Raw genomic sequence first — 21,432 nt, forward strand, 5'->3', positions numbered from 1 at the left:
GAGTTTTATATTTTGATGCCAAAGTATATAATAAGCTGCTGGTATCAGACATGGAACTGAAAATACTCATATATTCAGAAACAAAGGAAAGAATACCTTCTTAAATGCTCCTCCCATAATTTAACAGAATAATGGGCTCAGGGATGCAAATTTCATTTAATACTAATGATCACATTACACAGGTTTTTTAAGTTTTTCACAACAAAGATGGCTATAGTGGTCTACAAAACAGCTAAGTTACACAAATGCTGAGTACAAAGCAGCAGCTGAGCATCGTAGGAGGCGTGGTGCAGAGGGGAGGGGCAATTACGCATTTCAAAGCTGCTACCTTTCTCCCCGAAAATGCATAGTCAGATATAGTAACACAGAAGTAATTCCTGTAATTATCAGTGTGAATAGATCCATTATAAGAATACGTTACAGAAGTGGCCAGCTGTGGTTGCTGCTCACATCTCCGAATGCTCTCCCTCGTAACAGGATTCAGGAAACATCATGTAGGAATGCACTCTTACAAGCGTTACTTCAAATTATATAACTTGTACCATAAATAATATAATATACAGGCACATTTATACAATAAATGTTAAATCTACAAATGTAGACTTGCATAATTTTTTATGTATGTACATCTCTATTTTCTTGTATTATTTGTAAACAGATATTTCTAACTGCTTTCATGAGATGAGGACTGACAGTCATTAGGTTCTGTAGCAAAATCATTTGTAGACCATCATCACTGGATGTAAGGCAAACCAGATCAGTTAAAAACATATACCATTTTCCTTTCCAGCTGATACACATCATATCAATGTTGTCTCAGTGAAACCACACTAACAACTATTGTAACCCATCCTCAAAATACTAATGAACTGAATGGTTACGATTTTATGCACTGGTTTGAACTTCCCGGTACATTAGTAACAAACCACCAGTGGAGGGAGGAAAAAGAAAAAATTGGAGAGATATCTGATGTGCAGCAACAAGTACACTGCATATTTCTGTATTACAAAAGTATCAAATTCCACCAAACACAGCATGTTAGTTCCTGAAGTGTTGAAAATTTGAAATCGAGATTGCGATGTGCTTTTGCAAGTCGATCATCGCTCATGTAACATGATCTCGCCAAACAACAAAAGCAGCACGTGATGTAGTCAGTCGATAGCAACATCACTGTTAAGTAGCACAAACACACAAATAGGAAAAGTTAAAAGGTTTAAATTAATATACAAGTGTGGCTACAAGAAAAGCTATGCTTTCACATGTAATACTGGTCTCAAATATCAATAAGCCACCAGAAAAGTTAAGGTTACATGTATAAATTGGTCTTCTTCTTTTTTTTTTTTTTTTTTTTTTTTAATAATGACAAAAATGTCTAGTCTTCTGGGCTCAAAATTCATCTGAGTGGCTGGTCCTCAAAGGGTTAAGTCAGAGTCAAACACTGCGATTTAAGAAATTCATCGCACATTCTCATATGTGACGTAATTCATCTTGTGTAAAAGGAAATTTACATTGAAAGTGATGATTTTTAAAACCATCATTCACAATATTTTCCCACAAGCTATTACAAATAGGTTCGTTTCAGCAATTGCCTCGACCACCAGAAAATAGCCATTACTGCTACAGTGACGTAGGAAGCCTGCATCTTTGTTCATATTAAGCATTAAGAGATCTCACATTACATCACAAAAGAAACAGGACATCAGATGATACTCCAAGACATCGGAGTTTCATAAATCTTACTAAAATAGGTAATTCTGCTTGAAGTACAGATTCAATTCACTATGAAGTAGGCCCCAACCTGATATTAAACTTTTAAGTGTGGTTTTCGGGATGTTAGAGCAGGTGTCATGTAACTTGGTGGGTGAGGACTGGATGCGCAGTAGCACGGAAGTCACATTAGTCGACCAATAGGAGTCGAGTCAGTCAGCCGTAGCGAGTGCCCGATTTAATGCCGTTCTGGACAAGGAAAGCGTTTCTGAAGAAGAGAAATTTGTTAACATTTGGTAACATTTGTATAGATTTAAGTGTCAGGAAGTCGTTTCTGAAAGTATTTGTATGGAGTGTAGCCATGAATGGAAGTGAAACATGGATGATAACTAGTTTGGACAAGAAGAGGATAGAAGCTTTTGAAATGTGGTGCTACAGAAGAATGCTGAAGATTAGATGGGTAGATTATATAACTAAAGAGGAGGTATTGAATAGGATTGGGGAGAATAAAAGTTTGTGGCATAACTTGACTAGAAGAAGGGATCAGTTGGTAGGACATATTCTGAGGCATCAAGGGATCACCAATTTAGTATTGGAGGGCAGTGTGGAGGGTAAAAATCGTAGAGGGAGACCAAGAGATGAATACCCTAAGCAGATTCAGAAGGATGTAGGTTGCAGTAGGTACTGGGAGATGATGAAGCTTGTACGGGATAGAGTAGCATGGAGAGCTGCATCAAACCAGTCTCAGGACTGAAGACCACAACAACAACAACAACTGTGCAGAGCAAGTTTACAACTGGTTTTAGCATTGTGTGTAGTGCTCTTTCAGAAGTATTGCAAGGCATTGTGATAATATAAGTGGCAACAGCAAATCTCATCCAGTATTACACAGGCAGGCGAGAGAAATAATATTTCGCTTGTATCAGTTCTTTAGATGGGAGCTGGAAGTGGCAGCCACCGCTGACAAAAAAGCATCGCCCAGTGTTGACAAGTGCCAAGAACGAATGGCTGAGGTGTGTGGTATCGGTTTGAGAACTGTACAACGGATCGCCAGTGAAGCCAAAGCATCTACTGAAGAGAACGAATCACCTATTTTTAAGTCACCTGGTAACTGCCGAAATCGAAAGAAATTCGTAAGTGAGCTGAATGATTTCAGCAAGAATGTGTTACGGCGCAAAATATTCGACATGTATAGCCAAGGTGAATATCCTACAGCAGATAAATTATGTTCCTACATGAAAGAAGCCAAAAGTTTCAACGGCAGCAAATCTACCATGCTCAGAATATTAAGGGAGATGGGATTTAAATATAGAAAGAACAATGACGGAAGAAAACTGCTCTTAGAGAGAAGTGACACTGTAGCAGCAAGAACTGAGTTCTTGAGAGAAATGCACCAGATAAAATGGGCCAGAAAATCACGTATTTATTATCTCGATGAAACATACGTTCACCAGAACCATTCAAGACCAATGTGCTGGAAGACAAGTGACGCTGTTGGTGGCCTGAAGTTTCCTGTGGGAAAATAGAGACGCCTTATTGTTCTTCACGGTGGTTCTGCAGAGACAGGCTTCGTACCAGAGAGTAAATGAATATTTAAAGCATCGAAGACAAAGGAATCAGATGACTATCATTCTGAAATGACCTATGCTGTCTTCAAGCGGTGGTTTGTGCAACAGCTACTTCCGTACATGGCAGAGAATTCTGTTATTATCATGGACAATGCAAGTGTGCACTCTGTACAAGTGAATAAGGCTCCTACTTCAAATACCAGGAAGGATGAAATTACTTCACGGTTTTTGTCTAATGATATTCCTCACACAGCATCACCGACCAGGGCAGAGTTACTCATTCTCGTAAATGGATACAAGCCTAAATACTTCACTTACGAGATAGATGAACTGGCAAAACAGCATGGTCACCGAGTAATCAGGTTACGACCATATCACTGCCATTACAATCCTATTGAGCTGGTATGGGCGCAAGTTAAGGAACATATCTCAGAAAGAAACAGCACCTTCCGAATTGCTGACGTGGAAAGACTCACACTTGAAGCAGTGGACAATGTAAACATATCTGCATGGGCAAACTGCATCAGACATTCAGAAACACTCCAGGAAGAAGATTTTAAAAAGGAAATCAACAGAGACTCGGTGCTGGAGCCTTTCATAATTAATCTTCTTAATTTGGATTCGTCTTTATCAGACAGTGAGGATGAAGATGTTTTGGGATACCTGTGACAGCACTGCAATGCTGCGGTAAGCATTTAAACATATATTGTAAATCATAAGCCTGTCTAGGTTTGCCTGGCTGGTAAAGTAATTATAAAAAGATTTTAGTTTCTTACGCAATTTCGTTGTGGACTTTGTTTAAAGCTTGTCTTCAGTGATTACACTCGTCAATTTTCTTATTGAATTATCCATCAAAATATGTAAAATTTCATTTGTGTTTATGCTAGTTGGACTGCTGTCTTCATTTTTGGAAAAGTAATTGTTCTTGCTTTCTCGAAAATTAGTCCCAACAAACAGCATGTAAAAACTTGTTTTATATTATCTATAGCAATAACTATGTACAATAGACACAATATCAACAACTATAAATTATTTGTTGTACGTGAGGTGTCTAGAAACAGAAAGTGCCTTTGGTTCTTTTAATAACGATTTTTCATGTATGTCAGGCTCTTTTTATATTTTCTGAAATATGATTCTTTCAGCTATGTGCCAAAAAGATGCTCTACATATAGACGTTTGCTTAGGTCACTTAAAAAACTGGCATGCAAAAATTTCACACGTGCGAATATTTTCCCTGCAATCCAAATAAATAATTTTGACTACAGATGGCATGCCATCACAGGATGAACGAATTCTCTGGGTTCAAAAGGGAGACAGAAATACTCCTGTATGTGCCACGATTTTTCCCGGTACTCACACATATTGCAAAACATTTTATGTGTAATATAAAAATCGTCTGAGCATCATTAGGAGTACATTTTTCTCACGAAGTTTCTTCTACGTTTCAAATTTTATTTTTCATGGCAGCACAAGAAGATTGTATTTTCTGAGTTAGAATAGGAAAGATAAATAAATGCACAGCAGTTTTCCCAGTTACCCAACACGGTATTCTTGTGTTGATCGACAGACATAATAAACTATGCAAGTCTGTCTATTATTCTTGCCAATGTTCATAGTTCTTTTATTTTTACACATTTTATGCAACACCATATTTTAAAGGCAGACAATTCGATGACAACGCCTTTCTCACAAAGACGTACAGGCATTATTGTGCTTGTCACCTTTCCTGCATGTGCGCATACTTCAATGCTCAGCGGTCAGTAGCTGACGGTCAAATGGAGCGGTAACACATAGTGTGGCTACACTGCCACCTTTATTATGGGATAATGCCATATGTGCCGGTCATTGTGGCCGAGCGGTTCTAGGCACTTCAGTCTGGAACCGCGTGAGCGCTACAGTCGCAGGTTCGAATCCTGCCTCGGGCACGGATGTGTGTGATGTCCGTAGGTTAGTTAGGCTTAAGTAGTTTTGAGTTATAGGGGACTGATGACCTCAGATGTTAAGTCTCATAGTGCTCAGAGCCATTTGAATTTTTGAAATCCAGCAAACAGTTGAAACTAGCCAACAGTCTGGAATGAAACATTTCGTTTCAAATAAATTGACTGCCTCAGTGGAAAACATTAATTACAGCCAAATCTCTTTAACAAACCAACAAAAGTAACTTCGTTCTGCAAGGCAGTTAATTACTGGCTGTCATAAACCCAGAAATAAATTGAAACCACAAAACGGAAACATGATCATGTGAATGTATTTAATTCAATTGATGGCTCCCGGCTACAGAAATCTGTTTTGTTTTCATTTGACGTGAGAGCTTTAAATGAAGAGGAAACAGCAAAATCACTAAGTGTAAACACTGCGTGCCAGAAAAAATTTTTCCGGGTAGCATCTGGCTGCTTACCAATACAGCCAACAGCCACACTTCAAGTAGCCAGACGCGGGAGAATGTACTGTCCATACGTGACTCAACTGTGCAGGTGCATGAGCTCACTGGTAACTGCTCTAACAAAGCTAATGTAAACAATTGTGACATCACGCTCATCACAAGCAGTTTATTGTTATAAAGTATTGCATAGTCTTCATCCTAATGCCTTTAAAACATTTTGCTGTTGGCAGACCCTTGCATTTGCAGTGTGTTATGTTGTGATCGCGCATTTCCTTTGAAACTTAGGTTTTACTTTATTTTTTCTCTCATTTATGTTTTATTGCTACAGTATAATTATGCAGTAGTGGGATATAGTAATAATCTTTGTTAGAGTATCCATTCTTAGCAGTCAAAATTGCAAAAATTTAACTGAAAACCAAAACACTGAAAATTTCCCAGAATTCTAAAAAATATCCATGTTCTTCCCAGTTTTCTCCCAGATGAAATATTTCCAGGTTTTTTCCCCGAGTTCCTGGTTGTCCCAGGGCATATACATCCTGTATAATGAAAATAACATCTGACAATGTAAACTCCAGGTGGGAATATCAACACTAAATGCAAGGAATAGAATAGACTGCTACTCAGCCTAAAGATTACTCACTGATTTGCAGACAGGCACAATGGAAAGACTACAGTGATTTGGCTCAGAGCCAAGGCCAAGAAAACACACACAGTCATTCATACAATCAAGCACACCTCACACATGACTGTCATCTCCAGCAGCCTGCAGATGGTGATCATGTGTGTGAAGTTTTCTTGCTTGTCTGTATGAGTATATGCTTGTGTGTGTGTGTGTGTGTGTGTGTGTGTGTGTGTGTGAAGAAGGCTTGGGCCATAAGTTAAATCATTACACTGTTTCTGTTGTGCCCGTCTGCAACTCAGCATGTCACCTTTACGGTGAGTACCAATGTATCGTTTCCCTTATGTTGTTAAATAGCATCTGAGATTACCATACTTATCAGTACAACATTTAAATTAAAGATCGTGCACTAATACCCCTACCTTCGCAAAGAAGTGCAAGTGTTCCTTTACAGTGAGCTCATCAAATAGAACATTATGCTGAGGACACAAGCCAAGGCTGTCTCTGACAGCTTCCATGTTTCTTCTTATATCGTATCCATTTACAGATGCTGTGCCACCAGAAGGTGTTAACATACCTAGAAACAATAGAGATGGGTAATACTTTGATGGTTGTGTGAATACTGAAAAGGCAAAATTTGTCTAGAAGGTATTTCAACATTTTAAGAAACTTGACAACTGAGCTGACTTCATACTAACTTTGTGGACAGTCAGAATTACTTATCACCAACACAAATATGTCAGTACATAGAAAAATCTCTGAAAATAACATTCATTACACTGATTTCAGTACACGTAAACAAGACGTTCATCTTCTATCTCAGTTGTTACCTCCATCAAATTCTAATATTTACACCAAAAATTTTTTAATGTGTGGTACATAGTCTGGTAGTATTCAGTATTCACATAGACTTCAACAAACAAACCAGATAACTGTGAAACTATTATAATTCTCACCTTACATTACTGATGACTGCCAGTGGTTACCTTAACATCTACCAAACCCAAATGCTAATGTCCTCGAGGTTTTCGTAAAAAGATTCTAGGCAATTGGTGGCTGATAATTTTATTGTGTGAATAAAGACACAATTTATTCACAATGAAAAACAGAGATGAGAAAGAAAGACTGATTGTTGGGGATTGCATCAGACAGGATTTGAAAACCTGAGGGCTTAAAGATGGAAGGCAAGGTAATATGCAAGATGAGGATTACTGCTTAAACATGTTGCATGAATTAATAAGAGTGAAAAGCTTAGTGCAATGCACATCACAGATGTGGGAGGAGGGCAGTGAAAAATAGGCAGGTAAGACAATGAAAGATGAAGAAAACTAAAACAGAGTGAAGAAAAGAGTAGTTACAAAGAAGAAATGCTGAGATGGAAGAAATTAATGTAAATTAGGGCCCAATGAGTGGCAAGAAACAAGGACATGTTGTACTGCTAGTACCAACCTGTGGAGTTATCAGAAATTGGTATCTGGGGAAGAATCCAGATGGTGCGTGTGTAGGAGCCATAGGGTACAAAGATGGGTGCAGAAGGGGCATAGGGTCTGACAGGAATGTTGCAGAGTTTTGGAGGGTGGCTAAAAGCAAAATTCCAAACAGAATGAATCTCATTTCAGGGCATGATTTTAGGAAGTCATGGCCATGTCCAAGTAACTGATTAAAACATTCAAGACCAGGATAATACTGAGTCACCAGTGGTGAGCTCCGAAGTTGTTTTTTGGAGGGATTAGCAGTACCAGGATTGGATGTGATGGCCCGGGAAGTTTGCTTTTGAACTAGGTTGGTGGTGTAAATAAGTGCAGTGAAGGCTGAGGTGGGAATGGTGCTGTATTGCTGAAAAGACCCTGCATCCGAACAAATATGTTTGCCTCGGATGCCAAGGCTGTATGGGAGGGAACATTTGAGAAAGGACGGCAACTGTCAAAATGTAAGTACTGTTGTTTGTTGGTAGGTTTAATGTGGACGAAAGTGTGTAGCTGGCCTTCAGTGAGGACAAGATCAACATCATGGAAAGTGGCATGGGATTCAGAATAGGACCATGTGAAATTTAATTGTGAGTAGATATTTAGAGATTCCAGGAATTTTAACAGGTCAGCCTCACCATATGGTAAAAATGCCATCAATGTATCTAAAACAAACAAGGGGCTGAAGACTTATGGATCCCAGGAAAGCTCCCTCCAAGTGACCCATGAAAAGGTTGGCATAGGAAGGAGCCATCCTGGTTCCCATGGCCGTACCCCTGATCTGTTTGTATGTATGCCCTCAAAGATGAAGTAGTTGTTGGTAAGTATAAAGTTGATTAAGGTGAGCAGGAAGGATGTCATAGGTTTGGCATCAGGTGGGCGCTGACTGAGGAAATGTTCAGCAGCAGACAGACCATGTACATGGGGGAAGTTGGTATAGAGGGAGGTGGCATCAATGGTGAAAAGCAAGGTGTGTGGTGGGAGTGGGACGGGCACGAATTTCAGACAATCTAATAAATGGTTGATATCTTTGATGTAGGAGGGAAGTTTTGTACTATGGGTTGCAGGTATGGATGAACTAAGGCAGACAAACATTCGATGGGTGCTTTGAAACCAGCAACTATAGGACACCCAGAATGATTGGGTTTGTGGATCTTAGGAGGAAGGTAAAAGGTGGAGGTGCATGGTTTGGGTAGTGTGAGAAGTTCTATGGATTGAAGTGTTAGTTCTTGTGAGGGGCCTGGGGTTTTAAGGAGGGACTGCAGGTCAGTTTGAATCACAGGGATGGGATCTTGATGGCAGACACTGCATGTAGAGCTGTCAGACAACTGGCGTTGACCTTCACTAACGTATGTACTCCTTTCAGTCAAGTACTACAGTGGTAGATCCTTTGCCTGCTGGGAGGATACTGATGGAGTCATCAGCTTTTAGGGGATGTAGAACCTGGAGTTGTGTAGAGGACAGATCAGGATTATGTTGTAGGGACCTGAGGAAGGGTTTTGAAGCAATGCTGGATGTAAGGAATTCTTGGAAGGCTTGTAAGGGTTGATTTTGAGGTAGTGGTGGTGGATCAAGCTCGGATCATGGTCTGAACTTTTCAAGGCAGGGTTCAATGTCAGGTTTGCTGTTGGAAAGGTTTTTGGATTGGGTTGTGAAGTGATATTCCCAATTGATATTATGCGTGAAGGAAAGTAGGTCCCTCAGCAAAGGATCAAACACAGGTTCAGGGCTAAAAATGAGACCCTTGGATAATACAGATAATTCAGGAGGGGAGAATGCTTTAGATGAGAGATTATGAACACTGTACTGTTATGACTAGTTCTTGTAATTACAAGGGTTATTCTTGGTTTAGGAGGCAGTGGTGAAGACTGTGGGATGTTATGGAGGTTGGCTGAGCTCAGTTTGTAGGAGAAGAATGGTGGTTGATGGTGTGGTTGATGGTGTGATTGTTTAGGGAGCTGCAGAGGGACAGGAAAGGAAACATTACTGTTGAAGTAGTTTAGGAGAAGGCAGGATAGCTTTTTGAGGCGAATTCTGGCTTGTTGCAGTCTGAAGTTGGCTTGGGAGATGAATCCGTCCCAGAAAACATGAGGGGCAGATAACTGCAGATAACTGCCGGAGAGAAGTCTGGTGGAGTGGAAACTGAGGCATATAGGTCACAGATTAGTCGGGCAAGAGCAAGAGATTTTTGTATTTGAAACTGTAAAAGAGGCTGGTGCATAGTAGGGTCATATCCCGAATATCTGTGACCTTACATTTTGACAGTTGCCGTCCTTTCTCAAATGTTCCCTCCCATACAGCGTTGGCTTTCGAGGCAAACATATTTGTTCAGATGCAGGTCTCTTCAGAAATACACCACCATTCCCACCTGTCTTCACTGCACTTATTTACCCACCAGCCTAGCTCAAAACCAAACTTCCCAGGCCATTTCATCCAATCCTGGTACTGCTGATCCCTCCAAAAAACAACTTCGGAGTGCACCAATCGTGAGTCAGTATTATCCTGATCTGGAATGTTTTAATCAGCTGCTTGGACATGGCCATGACTTCCTAAAATCATGCCCTGAAATGAGATCCATTCTGTCTGGAATTTTGCCCACCACACCTAGAATGGCTTTTAGTTGCCCTCCCAGTTTCTGCAATGTTCTTGTCAGATGCTATGCGCCTTCTGCACCCATCTTCCTACCCTATGGCGCCTACCTATGTGACCGTCGCCACTGCAAGACTTTCTCAACACAACCTTCTACCACCACCTATAGCAAGCTCTGTAACTGGAAAAACCCATACTATGCAAAAGAGAGTCACCTGTGAAATGACACGTCATATACCAGCTGTTATGTAAAGACTGTTCGGCTCTTTACATTGGCATGACTACCATCAAATTATCAATTAGGATGAATGGGCATATGCAGAGGGTGTACACTGGCAACACACAATTTCCTGTTGCAGAGCATGCTCTACAACATGACAATCATAACCTCTGCACCTGTTTCACCACACGCACCATATGGATTCTTCCCCAGATACCAATTTCTGAGAACTGCACAGGTTGGAACTAGCACTACAACACGTCCTTGTTTCTTGCCACTCATTTGGCCTTAATTTACATTAATTTCTTCCATCTCAGCATTTCTTCACTGTAACTACTCTTTTCTTCAGTCCATTTTAGTTTTCTTCATCTTTCATAGTCTTACCTGTCTATTTTTCACCACCCTCCTCCCACTTCTGTTATGTGCACTGCTCTTAGGTTTTCACTCTTATTAACTCATGCATGATGTTTAAGCAGTAATCCCTGTCTTGCATATTACCCTGTATTCCACCTTTACACACTCATGTTTTCAAATCCCATCCGATGCAGTCCCAATAATCAGTCTTCCCTTCTCATCCCTCTGAGCCATGGTTCTGCGTGATTTTCCTGAAATCTGGCCCTTTTCCCAGACCTCACAAGTACCTTTCCCTCACCACTCTTCCTTTTCCTTCAACCCTTCTGCCTGAAGAAGGAGCCACTGGCTCTGAAAGTTTGCCCAATTACAACCTTCTTTTATTGCATGTTCTGTCGCCACTTGGTGAGTAGCTTTTTATCTATCCATTTAAATTATTCTGTCAAAAATTGGTGGTTTCATTGCAATATTATGAAAATGATAGCTGCTGCTCACCATATAACACAGATGCTGAATCGCAGATAGGTACAACAAAAGACTGTCAGAATGTGTGCTTATGTCCAACAAGGCCTTCGTCGGAAACAGATCACACACACACACACACACACATACATACACACACACACACACACACACACACACACACACACACACACACAACACAGAAGCAGATTCACAAAGGACTTGTTGGCCAAAGCTCACACTCTGACAGTCTTTTTTTTTGTGTCTTTCTGAGACTTAGCATCTTTTCATAAGATTGTTGTAAAGTGTAGATTACTACCACCATATAGAGGAGATGTTGAGTTGTAGATAGGTATAATAAAAACACTGCTAAAGATGTGAGTTTCTAGCCAGAAAAGCTTCATTTCATTTCATTTCATTTTATTATCTTCCTGTAAATCATTTACATGATGTAGAAATTGTCACAACAAAGTTATCATACTAGTACAAGTACTACAGACATAATAATGGAATATCACTTTCAAGGCATTTTTAAAAGTACAAATTTAGACATATAAATTAAAATTTTTGGCAATAAATTTACACACAACCAAAGTACTCATCTACGTCATAGAAAGTTTTGCTTAAAAGGTAATTTTTAAGCTCAGTCTTAAATTTTACTTCATCTATTATTTCCTTCATGTACACTGGCAGAGCATTGTAAAGTTTTATTCCAAAATAACTTACATGCTTTTGGGTTTGTGTTGTCCTTACCTTTTCTACATACAAATTCTTACGAGTTCTAGTATTATAATTATGGCAGTCCTCATTTGTACGTAGATTTTTCATATGTGCTCTTGTACACAGAATGCTTTTAAAAATATACAGTGATGGTATTGTGAGTATTTGCAGTTCTTTGAAAAGGGGCCTACAACGAGTTCTTGGAGAGTTATGTGTTATGATTCGTATAGCTCTTTTCTGAAATTTGAAGATATCTGTTAAGCTTGATTTAGTTTTACCCCAGAACACTATGCCGGTAAGACACGATGGACTGAAAGTAAGCAAGATACACTAGTCTACTACAGTCTGTGCTGCATACTCTAGATAATATCCTCAATGCAAAACATGCCGAATTGAGCCTGTGGGATAAGTACTTGAGATGGTCTTTCCAGCTTAAGTTTTGATCAATGTGCATGCCCAAAAACTTTGTGGACTGTGCACTCTCTATCTTCTTATACATTAGTTTTAACTGGAGGTCCATATCTTGAGTTCCTTTGCCATACTGTATATAATTTGTTTTACTTAGATTAAGTGTTAACTCATTATCATTAAACCAATGTTGAATATATTTCAGGACTATATCAGTGTGGTGGTTAATGATTTTTTATCATCACTTATAATTATGTTAGTGTCATCTGCGAACACCATTATTTTGGTAGAAATATTAGGATTTTTTAATGTCATTTATATAAAGCAAGAATAATAAGAGACCAAGAACACTGCCCTGTGGGACACCTATTTCCAATTTCTTTCCATCTGAGAACCACTTGATTTTCTGATTTTTATATTCTGCGATGATTTCTACCACCTGAGTTCTATCTTGAAGGTAAGATTGAAACCACTGCTTCACAACTCCCCTTACACCTATTGCCTCCATCTTGTTTAACAGAATTTTGTGATTTACTGTATCAAAAGCTTTAGATAAATCTATGTTAATTCCTACTACACATTTTTCAGTGTCGAGACTCCTGACAATCTCTTTGGTATAGGCATGGATAGCTGATTCTGTGCTGTGGCCTGAGCGAAAGCCATGTTGATTGCAGTTTAGAAGTTTGTGAGCATCTAAGTAATTTATGAGTCTGGTTTTCATTAATTTCTCTAGAATTTTTGAAAATGATTGGAGAAGGGATATTGGTCTATAATTTTCTACCTTGTATGGATCTCCTTTTTTAAACAGAGGTCTAACCTTAGAGATTTTCAACCTCTCAGGAAACACACCTTCGCTGAAAGACAAATTGGCAATATGTACCAGGGGCTTTATAATTTGTTAGGCAACTTTTTTTTTTTATTATTGACACAGGCACTTCATCCACACCTGCAGACATTTTTGATTTTAGACTCTTTATCACCTTTAATATTTCATTATCATTTGTGGGAGTTCACAACATACTACTGTCTACTTTTGGGGCTGTTAATTTCTCATGTTTAGTAAAGTTTTTACTTAATGACACTGGTATACTTAAAAAGTAATTATTAATGTAATTTGCCAGAGTTTCATCTTTTAATTCAATATTTTCACTATTTTTGAGTACTATTTCCTGATCCTTGAGGCCCTTACCTGTTTCCTTTTCACAATTTCCCATATAGTTTTTGATTTATTGCCTGATTTTCTTATTAATTTATCATTACTTAGTAATTTTGCTTTTGTAATTACTTTTCTATATATATATATATATATATATATTTTTATTTTTTTTTGCATATTCTTTAAACTTGGCGTCAGTCCAACTTTTCAGTCTATAGTTAAGCATTTTCATGGTCCTGGAGGAATTTCTAATACCTGTTGTGATCCATGAGTTAGTATGTGTATGCCCATATGTGTTTGTTTTGACAAGTTTCTTAGGAAAACACATTTCAAAATTCAACATAAACAGGGAAGAAAAAACATTATATGCAGTGTTTGTGCTAGTTTGTAACAGTACTTCTGCCCATGATTGGTTAGTCAATGTATTTATGAAGTGACTGCAATTATTTGTGGAGAAGGTTCTTTTGTACATTTGGTATAAACTATTTTTGGTCACAGGGGCTATGGGAAATTTAAGGATGAGTGCATTGTGATCAGATATTCCTAGGTCAACATTTATTACATCTATATCTATGGATCTGCAGTAGCCACCAGAAAGATCGTGGGAGGCGCACATCGGCACGGCGCGTCACGGATGGTAGTTGCCGCAAGTAGAGTCCCGTCCACCAGAGGGCACGCAAGAATTCGGACACGACCTCTGCCGGCGTAACAACAACAACAACCACTCAGGCAGCATGGGCCGTGCCCAGTCAGTTAACATCGGGCATGCATAGGACACAGTCCCGGTCTACGCTAAGTGAAGTGCGACGTAAACGTGAACAGTGTTACTATACAATTGGCGATGAGTAGGGTCGTTCTTTCGCGTGTTGCGTCATTGTTCCGGTTTCGCAGCTTATCCGCGGCATGGAGGATTTAGTGCGGGTTTTGGTTGAGTGGCAGACGAAGCTCATGGCCATCATGAAACAAGTGCTTCCGGCGTTGCTCTCCACGCAGTCTGCTCCAGCGCCATTCCCTCCACCCTTTCCCCCGTATGACGAGACGGCGGAGGATTGGGACGCATATGAACATCGCCTTCGGCAGCAATTCCAGGTGTTTCATGTTGTCGATGCGGAGGTATGTCGTGCTCTTTTCTTGTCTTGGATATCTCCCTCACTGTATCAAATTTTGCGGCAACTAGCGCCATTGCAGGAACCCTCGTCCTTGTCTTTTGGTGCATTGTGTTCATTACTGTCTTCATGTTATCGCCGCTGCACGCATGTTGTGGCGGCTAAGGTCGAGTTCTATCAATGCAAGAAGCAGCCCCATCAGTCTTACCGGGCATGGGCCGCTACCCTGCACGGTCTTAGTTGCAAGTGTCATTTTGTCACGGAGCAGTCATGAGAGTCGTATGCCCACGTTATGGTATGCAACGTCATTGTTCGTTCGGCCCCTGATAGGGAGGTCCGGCAACAGGCCCTGCAGTTAGAAGACCCTTCCCTTGAGGAAGTCCTGTCCATTGCTCAATCATATGAAGTCTCTCACGCTGCAGGTCAACAGCTGGAAGCGTGGTGCGATGTCGCGGCGGTTCAGGGCGGCGTGGCCGCGTCCACTGTGTCCGGGGTGGACGACGTGCGAGCGGTACAATCCGGCGGTTACGGCCGCTCCTGCACAGTGCATAAAAAGAGTTCTGGCCGCTGGCCCCTGTTGCTATCCAGTGCGTCGTGCTATATACATCACGATCGATCGGAGTGCCCCCAGCATTGGACCGTTTGTCACAAATGTAATAAAAAAGGACACATTGCTAAAGTTTGCCGCTCAGCCTCAAAAGAATCGAACGAAGCAGGTACAGAGGACATGGACGTTGACATTCAGGAAGTTTCATCGGGCCAGGCTCCCGACGCATCGGCCCACAAACTCTTTATCGAGGTGTCGGTTCGGTCGCGCCAATTACAACTGCAAGTAGATACAGGCGTGACAGTTTCTTTGTTGAATGCACAAACTTATTCCGACCTTGGGTCCCCCCAGTTGGCGCCAGTTTACCAGCGTCTACGCGGTTATGGTAAACAGTTCATTCCCCTACTGGGTCAATTCACTACCGATGTGACTTACAAATCAGTCACTCGGCCTATTACTTTTATTGTTGTCAGTGATGCGAGCTCCGCTAACCTTTTTGGCTTGGATGCCTTTCAAGCTTTCAGGTTTTCTATCACTGACACCATACAGTTGGCCTCCGAAGACGTTCCCTATCAATCATTAGAATCTTTGATCTCTGGCTTTCCGGATGCCTTTGAGGAGGGCCTGGGGCGTGTTTCAGACTTTGAAGGTCACTTAATGTTGAAGACGTCGGCTCGCCCGCGTTTTCTACGTGCGAGACAGATCCCCTTGGCTCTCCGCCCTCAGGTAAAGGAAGAGCTAGACCGGCTGACAGCCCTATTGGTCATTCTTCCCATTTCTTCTAGTGAGTGGGCTTCGCCCCTCATTATTGTCAGGAAACCCTCGGGAAAATTACGTCTTTGTGGCGATTTCAAAGCCACCATTAATTCCCAATTGGTGGTGGACACCTATCCTTTGCCTCGTGCTGATGAATTGTTCTCCGCCGTAGCGGGAGGCCAATATTTTTCGAAAATCGATCTTTTGGAGGCTTATCATCAGATACCTCTTGATGAGGACTCCAAACGGCTGGCGGTTGTCAACACCCCGTTTGGCCTTTACCAATACCAGTGGTTGGCCTTCGGAATATCCAGTGCCCCGGTGATCTTCCAGTATTATCTTGAGCATGTCACGTCGACAATCCCTCATTGTATTAATTACCTGGACGACATAATTGTCATGGGCCGCAGCACGAAGGAACACTTGCACAACCTTCGCACCCTCTTTCTCAAATTCAGGTCCGTGGGCTTGCGTTGCAACCTGCGTAAGTCAAACTTCTTCCAACCGTCCATTGAGTATGTGGGCTACACAATCTCTCGGCACGGCGTCCAGCTCCTAGGAAGTTTGGTCCAAGGTATCGTCGACCTTCCGCGGCCCGCTTCGCTGAAGGAGTTACAAGCTTTTTTAGGCAAGATTGCTTATTACCACCGGTTCATTCCCAGGACTTCCACCATCGCCCGCCCCCTGTACTGCCTTCTGCGCAAGGGTGTTCCTTTTGATTGGTCGCCTGCGTGCGAGCGAGCGTTCACCTCATTGAAAGGCCTCCTCACGTCAGCGCCATGTTTGGCTACTTTTGACCCCCATAAGCCATTGGTCCTGGCTACAGATGCTTCGCAGTATGGGGTGGGGGCGGTCCTGGCCCATCACAATGCAGGTGGTTCCGAGCAGCCACTGGCGTTTGTGTCTAAAACTCTTAGTCCCGCACAGGCCCATTACTCTCAGGTGGAAAAAGAGGCTTTGGCTATTGTCTACACTGTTACCAAGTTTCACCCTTTCTTGTATGGCACGAAGTTTCAGTTAATCACTGACCATAAGCCGTAAATATCGTTATTTGGCCCCGCCTCTCAGGTTCCGGATAGGGCGGCCCACAGACTACAGCGCTGGGCCTTGTTCCTCTCTAAGTACCATCATGACATTCATTTTTGCCCTACCGGACAGCATGCCAATGCAGACACTCTTTCCCGTCTTCCTGTGGGCCCGGATCCTCAGTTCGATCGAGAGGAGATTATGTGTTTTCATTTGGATGTGGCGTCCCGCCAAGCGGTTGATGGCTTCCCGATCACTAGTTCTAGAGTCGCCAGGGAAACGGCAGCTGACCCAGTTCTCTGGCAAGTAGTTTGCCTCATTCAGCAGGGGTGGTCATCCCGACCTCCAGGCCAGGCCTCGGACCCTCTTCGTAATTATTTTGTTATACGAGACCGCCTCTCGGTCTTGGACGGAGTTCTCCTTCTGCCTACCGATGATACAGCTCCTCGCATGGTTGTTCCTGCAAGTTTATGAAGGGAAGTCCTCACGTTATTATATGAGGGGCACTGGGGTGTTTCCCGTACTAAAACCTTGGCTCGCAGACATGTGTACTGGCCCGGTATTGACAGAGAAATTGAGCACTTGGTGGCAGCCTGTTCCCAGTGTGCGAGCCAACAGGCGTCTCCCAGGTCAGCGTTCTCTTCATGGCCGCCTGCAACCCAGGCATGGGAACGTTTCCCAATGGCTTTTGGCTCATTGTCATTAATGCTTATTCCCGATTTCCATATGTGGTTCGTTGCTCCTCAACCACTTCAGAGGTTGTAATCCAGGCGCTAGCAAAAATCTTTTCTGTGGAAGGTCTGCCAGTCACCCTGGTCTCGGACAATGGACCTCAGTTTATGTCGCAGACCTTCCAGGATTTTTGTAGGCACTTCGATATTCGGCACGTTTGCTCTCCCCCCTTTCATCCACAATCGAATGGGGAAGCTGGGTGCACGGTGCGCACATTTAAGACACAGATGAGAAAGTATGTGCACGAATTTCTTGCGGAGGAGGCGTTGACGTTTTTCCTGACGGCATACCGGACCACACCTACGGGAGAACGCAGCCCTGCAGAGCTCCTCCACGGGCGCCACCCTAGGACTCTGCTGCACCTCCTCTGGCCCGGTCCTCGCCAGTCTTCACAAAACGGAGTACCTGGCTTTCCACCGGGTATGTCAGTCTGGGCACGTGGGTTCGGTCGCAATCCACGTTGTATACCAGCTGTGGTCCAGCCCCGAAATGGTCGCCTTGGCAGCCTCCGGTAGCTCCAGCACCGGTATCGCCATCGTGCGACATGCCCCAGCGAGAGCCGGCCCCCCTCGCAGGCCCGGTTGCTCAGGAGGATGGTTCACCTGTGGTCGTCTCTTCCCCATCGTCCCCGCCACTGGATCTTGCCCCTCCAGAGGTGGAACGGGATCCGAAGTTCGACAGCTTGTCTCCCGTTCTTTCCCGGGTTCCAGTGATGGGATGACAGGGGCCTCTTCGTGTGGGTCACTTCCAGCCGTATTCGAAGGTTCCGGCTCGAGGGTTGGCAGATCCCCTCGACTCTGGCCTTCCGATGGACGTGGAGGTCATCACTCCTGCACAACGCTCCACTTTCTGACGCAGTGGATCACAGTGGCTTCACCCCCCGAAGGAGGAGGAGTGCAGTAGCCACCAAGCCACCAGAAAGATCGCGGGAGGCGCACATCGGCATGGTGCGTCACGGACGGTAGTTGCTGCAAGTAGAGTCCCGTCCACCAGAGGGCACGCGAGAATTTGGACGCGATCTCTGCCGGCGTAACAACAACAACAACAACTCAGGCAGCACGGGCCGTGCCCAGTCAGTTCACATCGGGCATGCCTATGAGACAGTTCCCGGTCTACTCTGAAGTGCGACGGAAAATGTGAACCGTGTTACTACAGCATCTATATTTGTGAAGATATTATCTATGAGACTTTTTGAAGAGTTTGTTATTCTTGTAGGGATAGTTATATGTGGGTAGAGATTGAAGCTCTGTAAAACATTCAGGAACTGATCTTTGGATGCACCTTCAGTCAATAAGTTGACATTAAAATCTCCACTTATAATTATTGTTGATTTTTTATGATTATAATATTTTGAGCAATGCCTCTAACTTATTTCTAAAAATTTCAGGGTCACCACATGGTGATCTGTACACTGACATTATTATTAATTTACTCTTTTGCATATTCAACTGTATTGCTGCAGCCTCAAAATGTTTTTCTTCACTCAAGGATTCAGTTACAGTCATATTTTTAACCTTTACTCCAGGTTTTACATAAATGCAAACACCACCATGTCTTGTTTCCTTCCTGCATTAATGACTTACTAATTTGTATGGGGAAATGCAAATATTTTCTAGTTCATAACTCATGCACCAATGTTCTTAAATGCAAATACAATCTATACTAGCTTCACTGGCTGCAATCTCAAATTCTAATATTTTATTTTTAATGCATTGTATGTTAAGGCTCATTATTTTTAAATTATTGAAATTAGATTGAGAGGAGTTGGTACTTATGTTTCCCAATGTTACCGGCTGTTCCTTGCTGAGGCTGGGTACCAAAAATCCTTAAGAATTACACGTTTCCTGCTCCTTGTATTTCTTACCCCTGAAGGTGCCACCATACTTGTTGTATCTGTAGTTGTAGCTGCTGTTTCAGCGGATGCTGGAGGTGTTTCTGAAGCTGATGATTCAGTGGATGTTGGAGATGCTCCCAGTTTTGATGCTGAGTCTGTTTTTGTAACTGATGTTCCAATTGATACTGGAACTTTTGCTGAAACTGTATTTTCGTTTAAATCTTGAACTATAGTTGGCACTGACGTTACTGTGGACATTGAAGCTGCGTATGAAGCAGATAAATGATGCTTCGATGGTGTTGATTTTTCTTCTGTTGATGATATCTGAGTGGCATTTTGTACCACTGGTCTTGCCTCTGTTCTTCTGAAGTAGACAACTCACACACACACGACCACTGACTCTGTCCACTGAGGCTGACTGCAAGCAACTGTGCACGATGGAAGAAACACTCTGGGCGGTTGAGTCAAGAGGGAAGCTGTGGTGGGGAGGGGGAGGGATGGAGGGTAAGAGTGGAGGATGGTAAAGTGCTCGTAAACTTGCCTGTGTTGTGCTTGCGTGAATGTGTGTGTGTCTACTTCAGGAGAAGGCCTTTGGACTGCGAGCTCATGTGTTTAGCAGTATTTTCTATGTATTCTGTTAAGTCATGTATATGATTTGATCATAGGAGTCTTTTAGTAAGCAGGTAGTACTACACAAAATTTCCATGGGAACATTTAAAATTAGCTTTCAATCAGTTTGTCTTACTGATATCAGGATGAATTATGATTTGCTATGTCTTAAGAATCTAAGTGCATACAACTGTGTCATCCCTTATTTCGTGAGAAATTTTCCCTCTTGCACAAATCATTACAATTTAGTTTCCAAAAGCATATATTTTCATACAGTTAAAAACTGATTTTAATGGTTAAAATTAAAAACTGGTCATGATTAAAAACATTAATACAAGAAAGGTGCAGCCATCTCAGATGAGAAATTTTTAACCCATGGAGAAATACTGATGAACAGCGACACTTCAGGAGGTAACAAAGTGAGCTGGATTATTTGTCCTTGACTAATTTTGTTTGGTATCGAATATTTACACACTTTGTGAACAACCTACATTTCACTGAATCTTTATCATTTTCATGACCTGCTGTAATATGAACATCATTACCTGTCAAAAGTGACATTGTTGTTGTCTTGCCAGCTCCATTGTGACCAAGAAGTACAGTAATTTGACCTTCATACATATTCAGGTTCAGATCATCAACAGCTACATTGTTATGGAACACCTGCATAAAGAATCAATGACTGAATACACATATGTTAGAAAAAAGTGGAGGTAAGAGTAAGTTACATTTCTTTATAATGTACACAATGTTGTAACCAGTTGAGATTGTCAAATCTTTTACAGCTAGATTAACTTCTTCTTTTCTGCACAGTCATTGCAAAATCAGCATTACCACGTTTCCCCAAGTGAAATTCCCTGATTTCCGGACAAGTTTTAGCATTTTCCCTGACAAATTTAGAGATATCAAGGGTAAATAAAGACATAAATTGACAAAAAAAGTAAGGACTTCTATATTTCTGAACGTGTGAGCAAAAATCTTAAGTACTAATGTCAACTTCTTTTGTAATTAACTATTTTTATATGGAGAAAGCAAGAAATATGGTATACATGTTTCATTAAGAACACTGATGATATTTTATTTCAATAAAGCAAAACACATTTGGTGACCAAAATATGCATTTTGTTGGAGTCACAAAACAGATTTAAAATATCTTCACTGCTTTCAGAAATA

At 41.8% G+C, this 21,432-nt stretch overlaps 1 protein-coding gene across 1 annotated transcript in view; it reads right to left on the minus strand.

The window, feature by feature from the left end:
* LOC126455728 (phospholipid-transporting ATPase ABCA3) overlaps positions 1-21,432 on the minus strand; it is a 526,358-nt gene that overhangs the window by 435,784 nt on the left and 69,142 nt on the right. Inside the window, exons 7-8 of the mRNA XM_050091496.1 lie at positions 20,805-20,922; positions 6,700-6,854 (exon numbers count right to left, since the gene is read on the minus strand). Of these exons, the coding sequence (XP_049947453.1) occupies positions 6,700-6,854; positions 20,805-20,922 (273 nt within the window). The remainder of the gene's footprint in view (positions 1-6,699; positions 6,855-20,804; positions 20,923-21,432) is intronic.

This window comes from Schistocerca serialis, chromosome 2 (assembly GCF_023864345.2).
Source record: "Schistocerca serialis cubense isolate TAMUIC-IGC-003099 chromosome 2, iqSchSeri2.2, whole genome shotgun sequence".
Classification (NCBI taxonomy): domain Eukaryota; kingdom Metazoa; phylum Arthropoda; class Insecta; order Orthoptera; family Acrididae; genus Schistocerca; species Schistocerca serialis.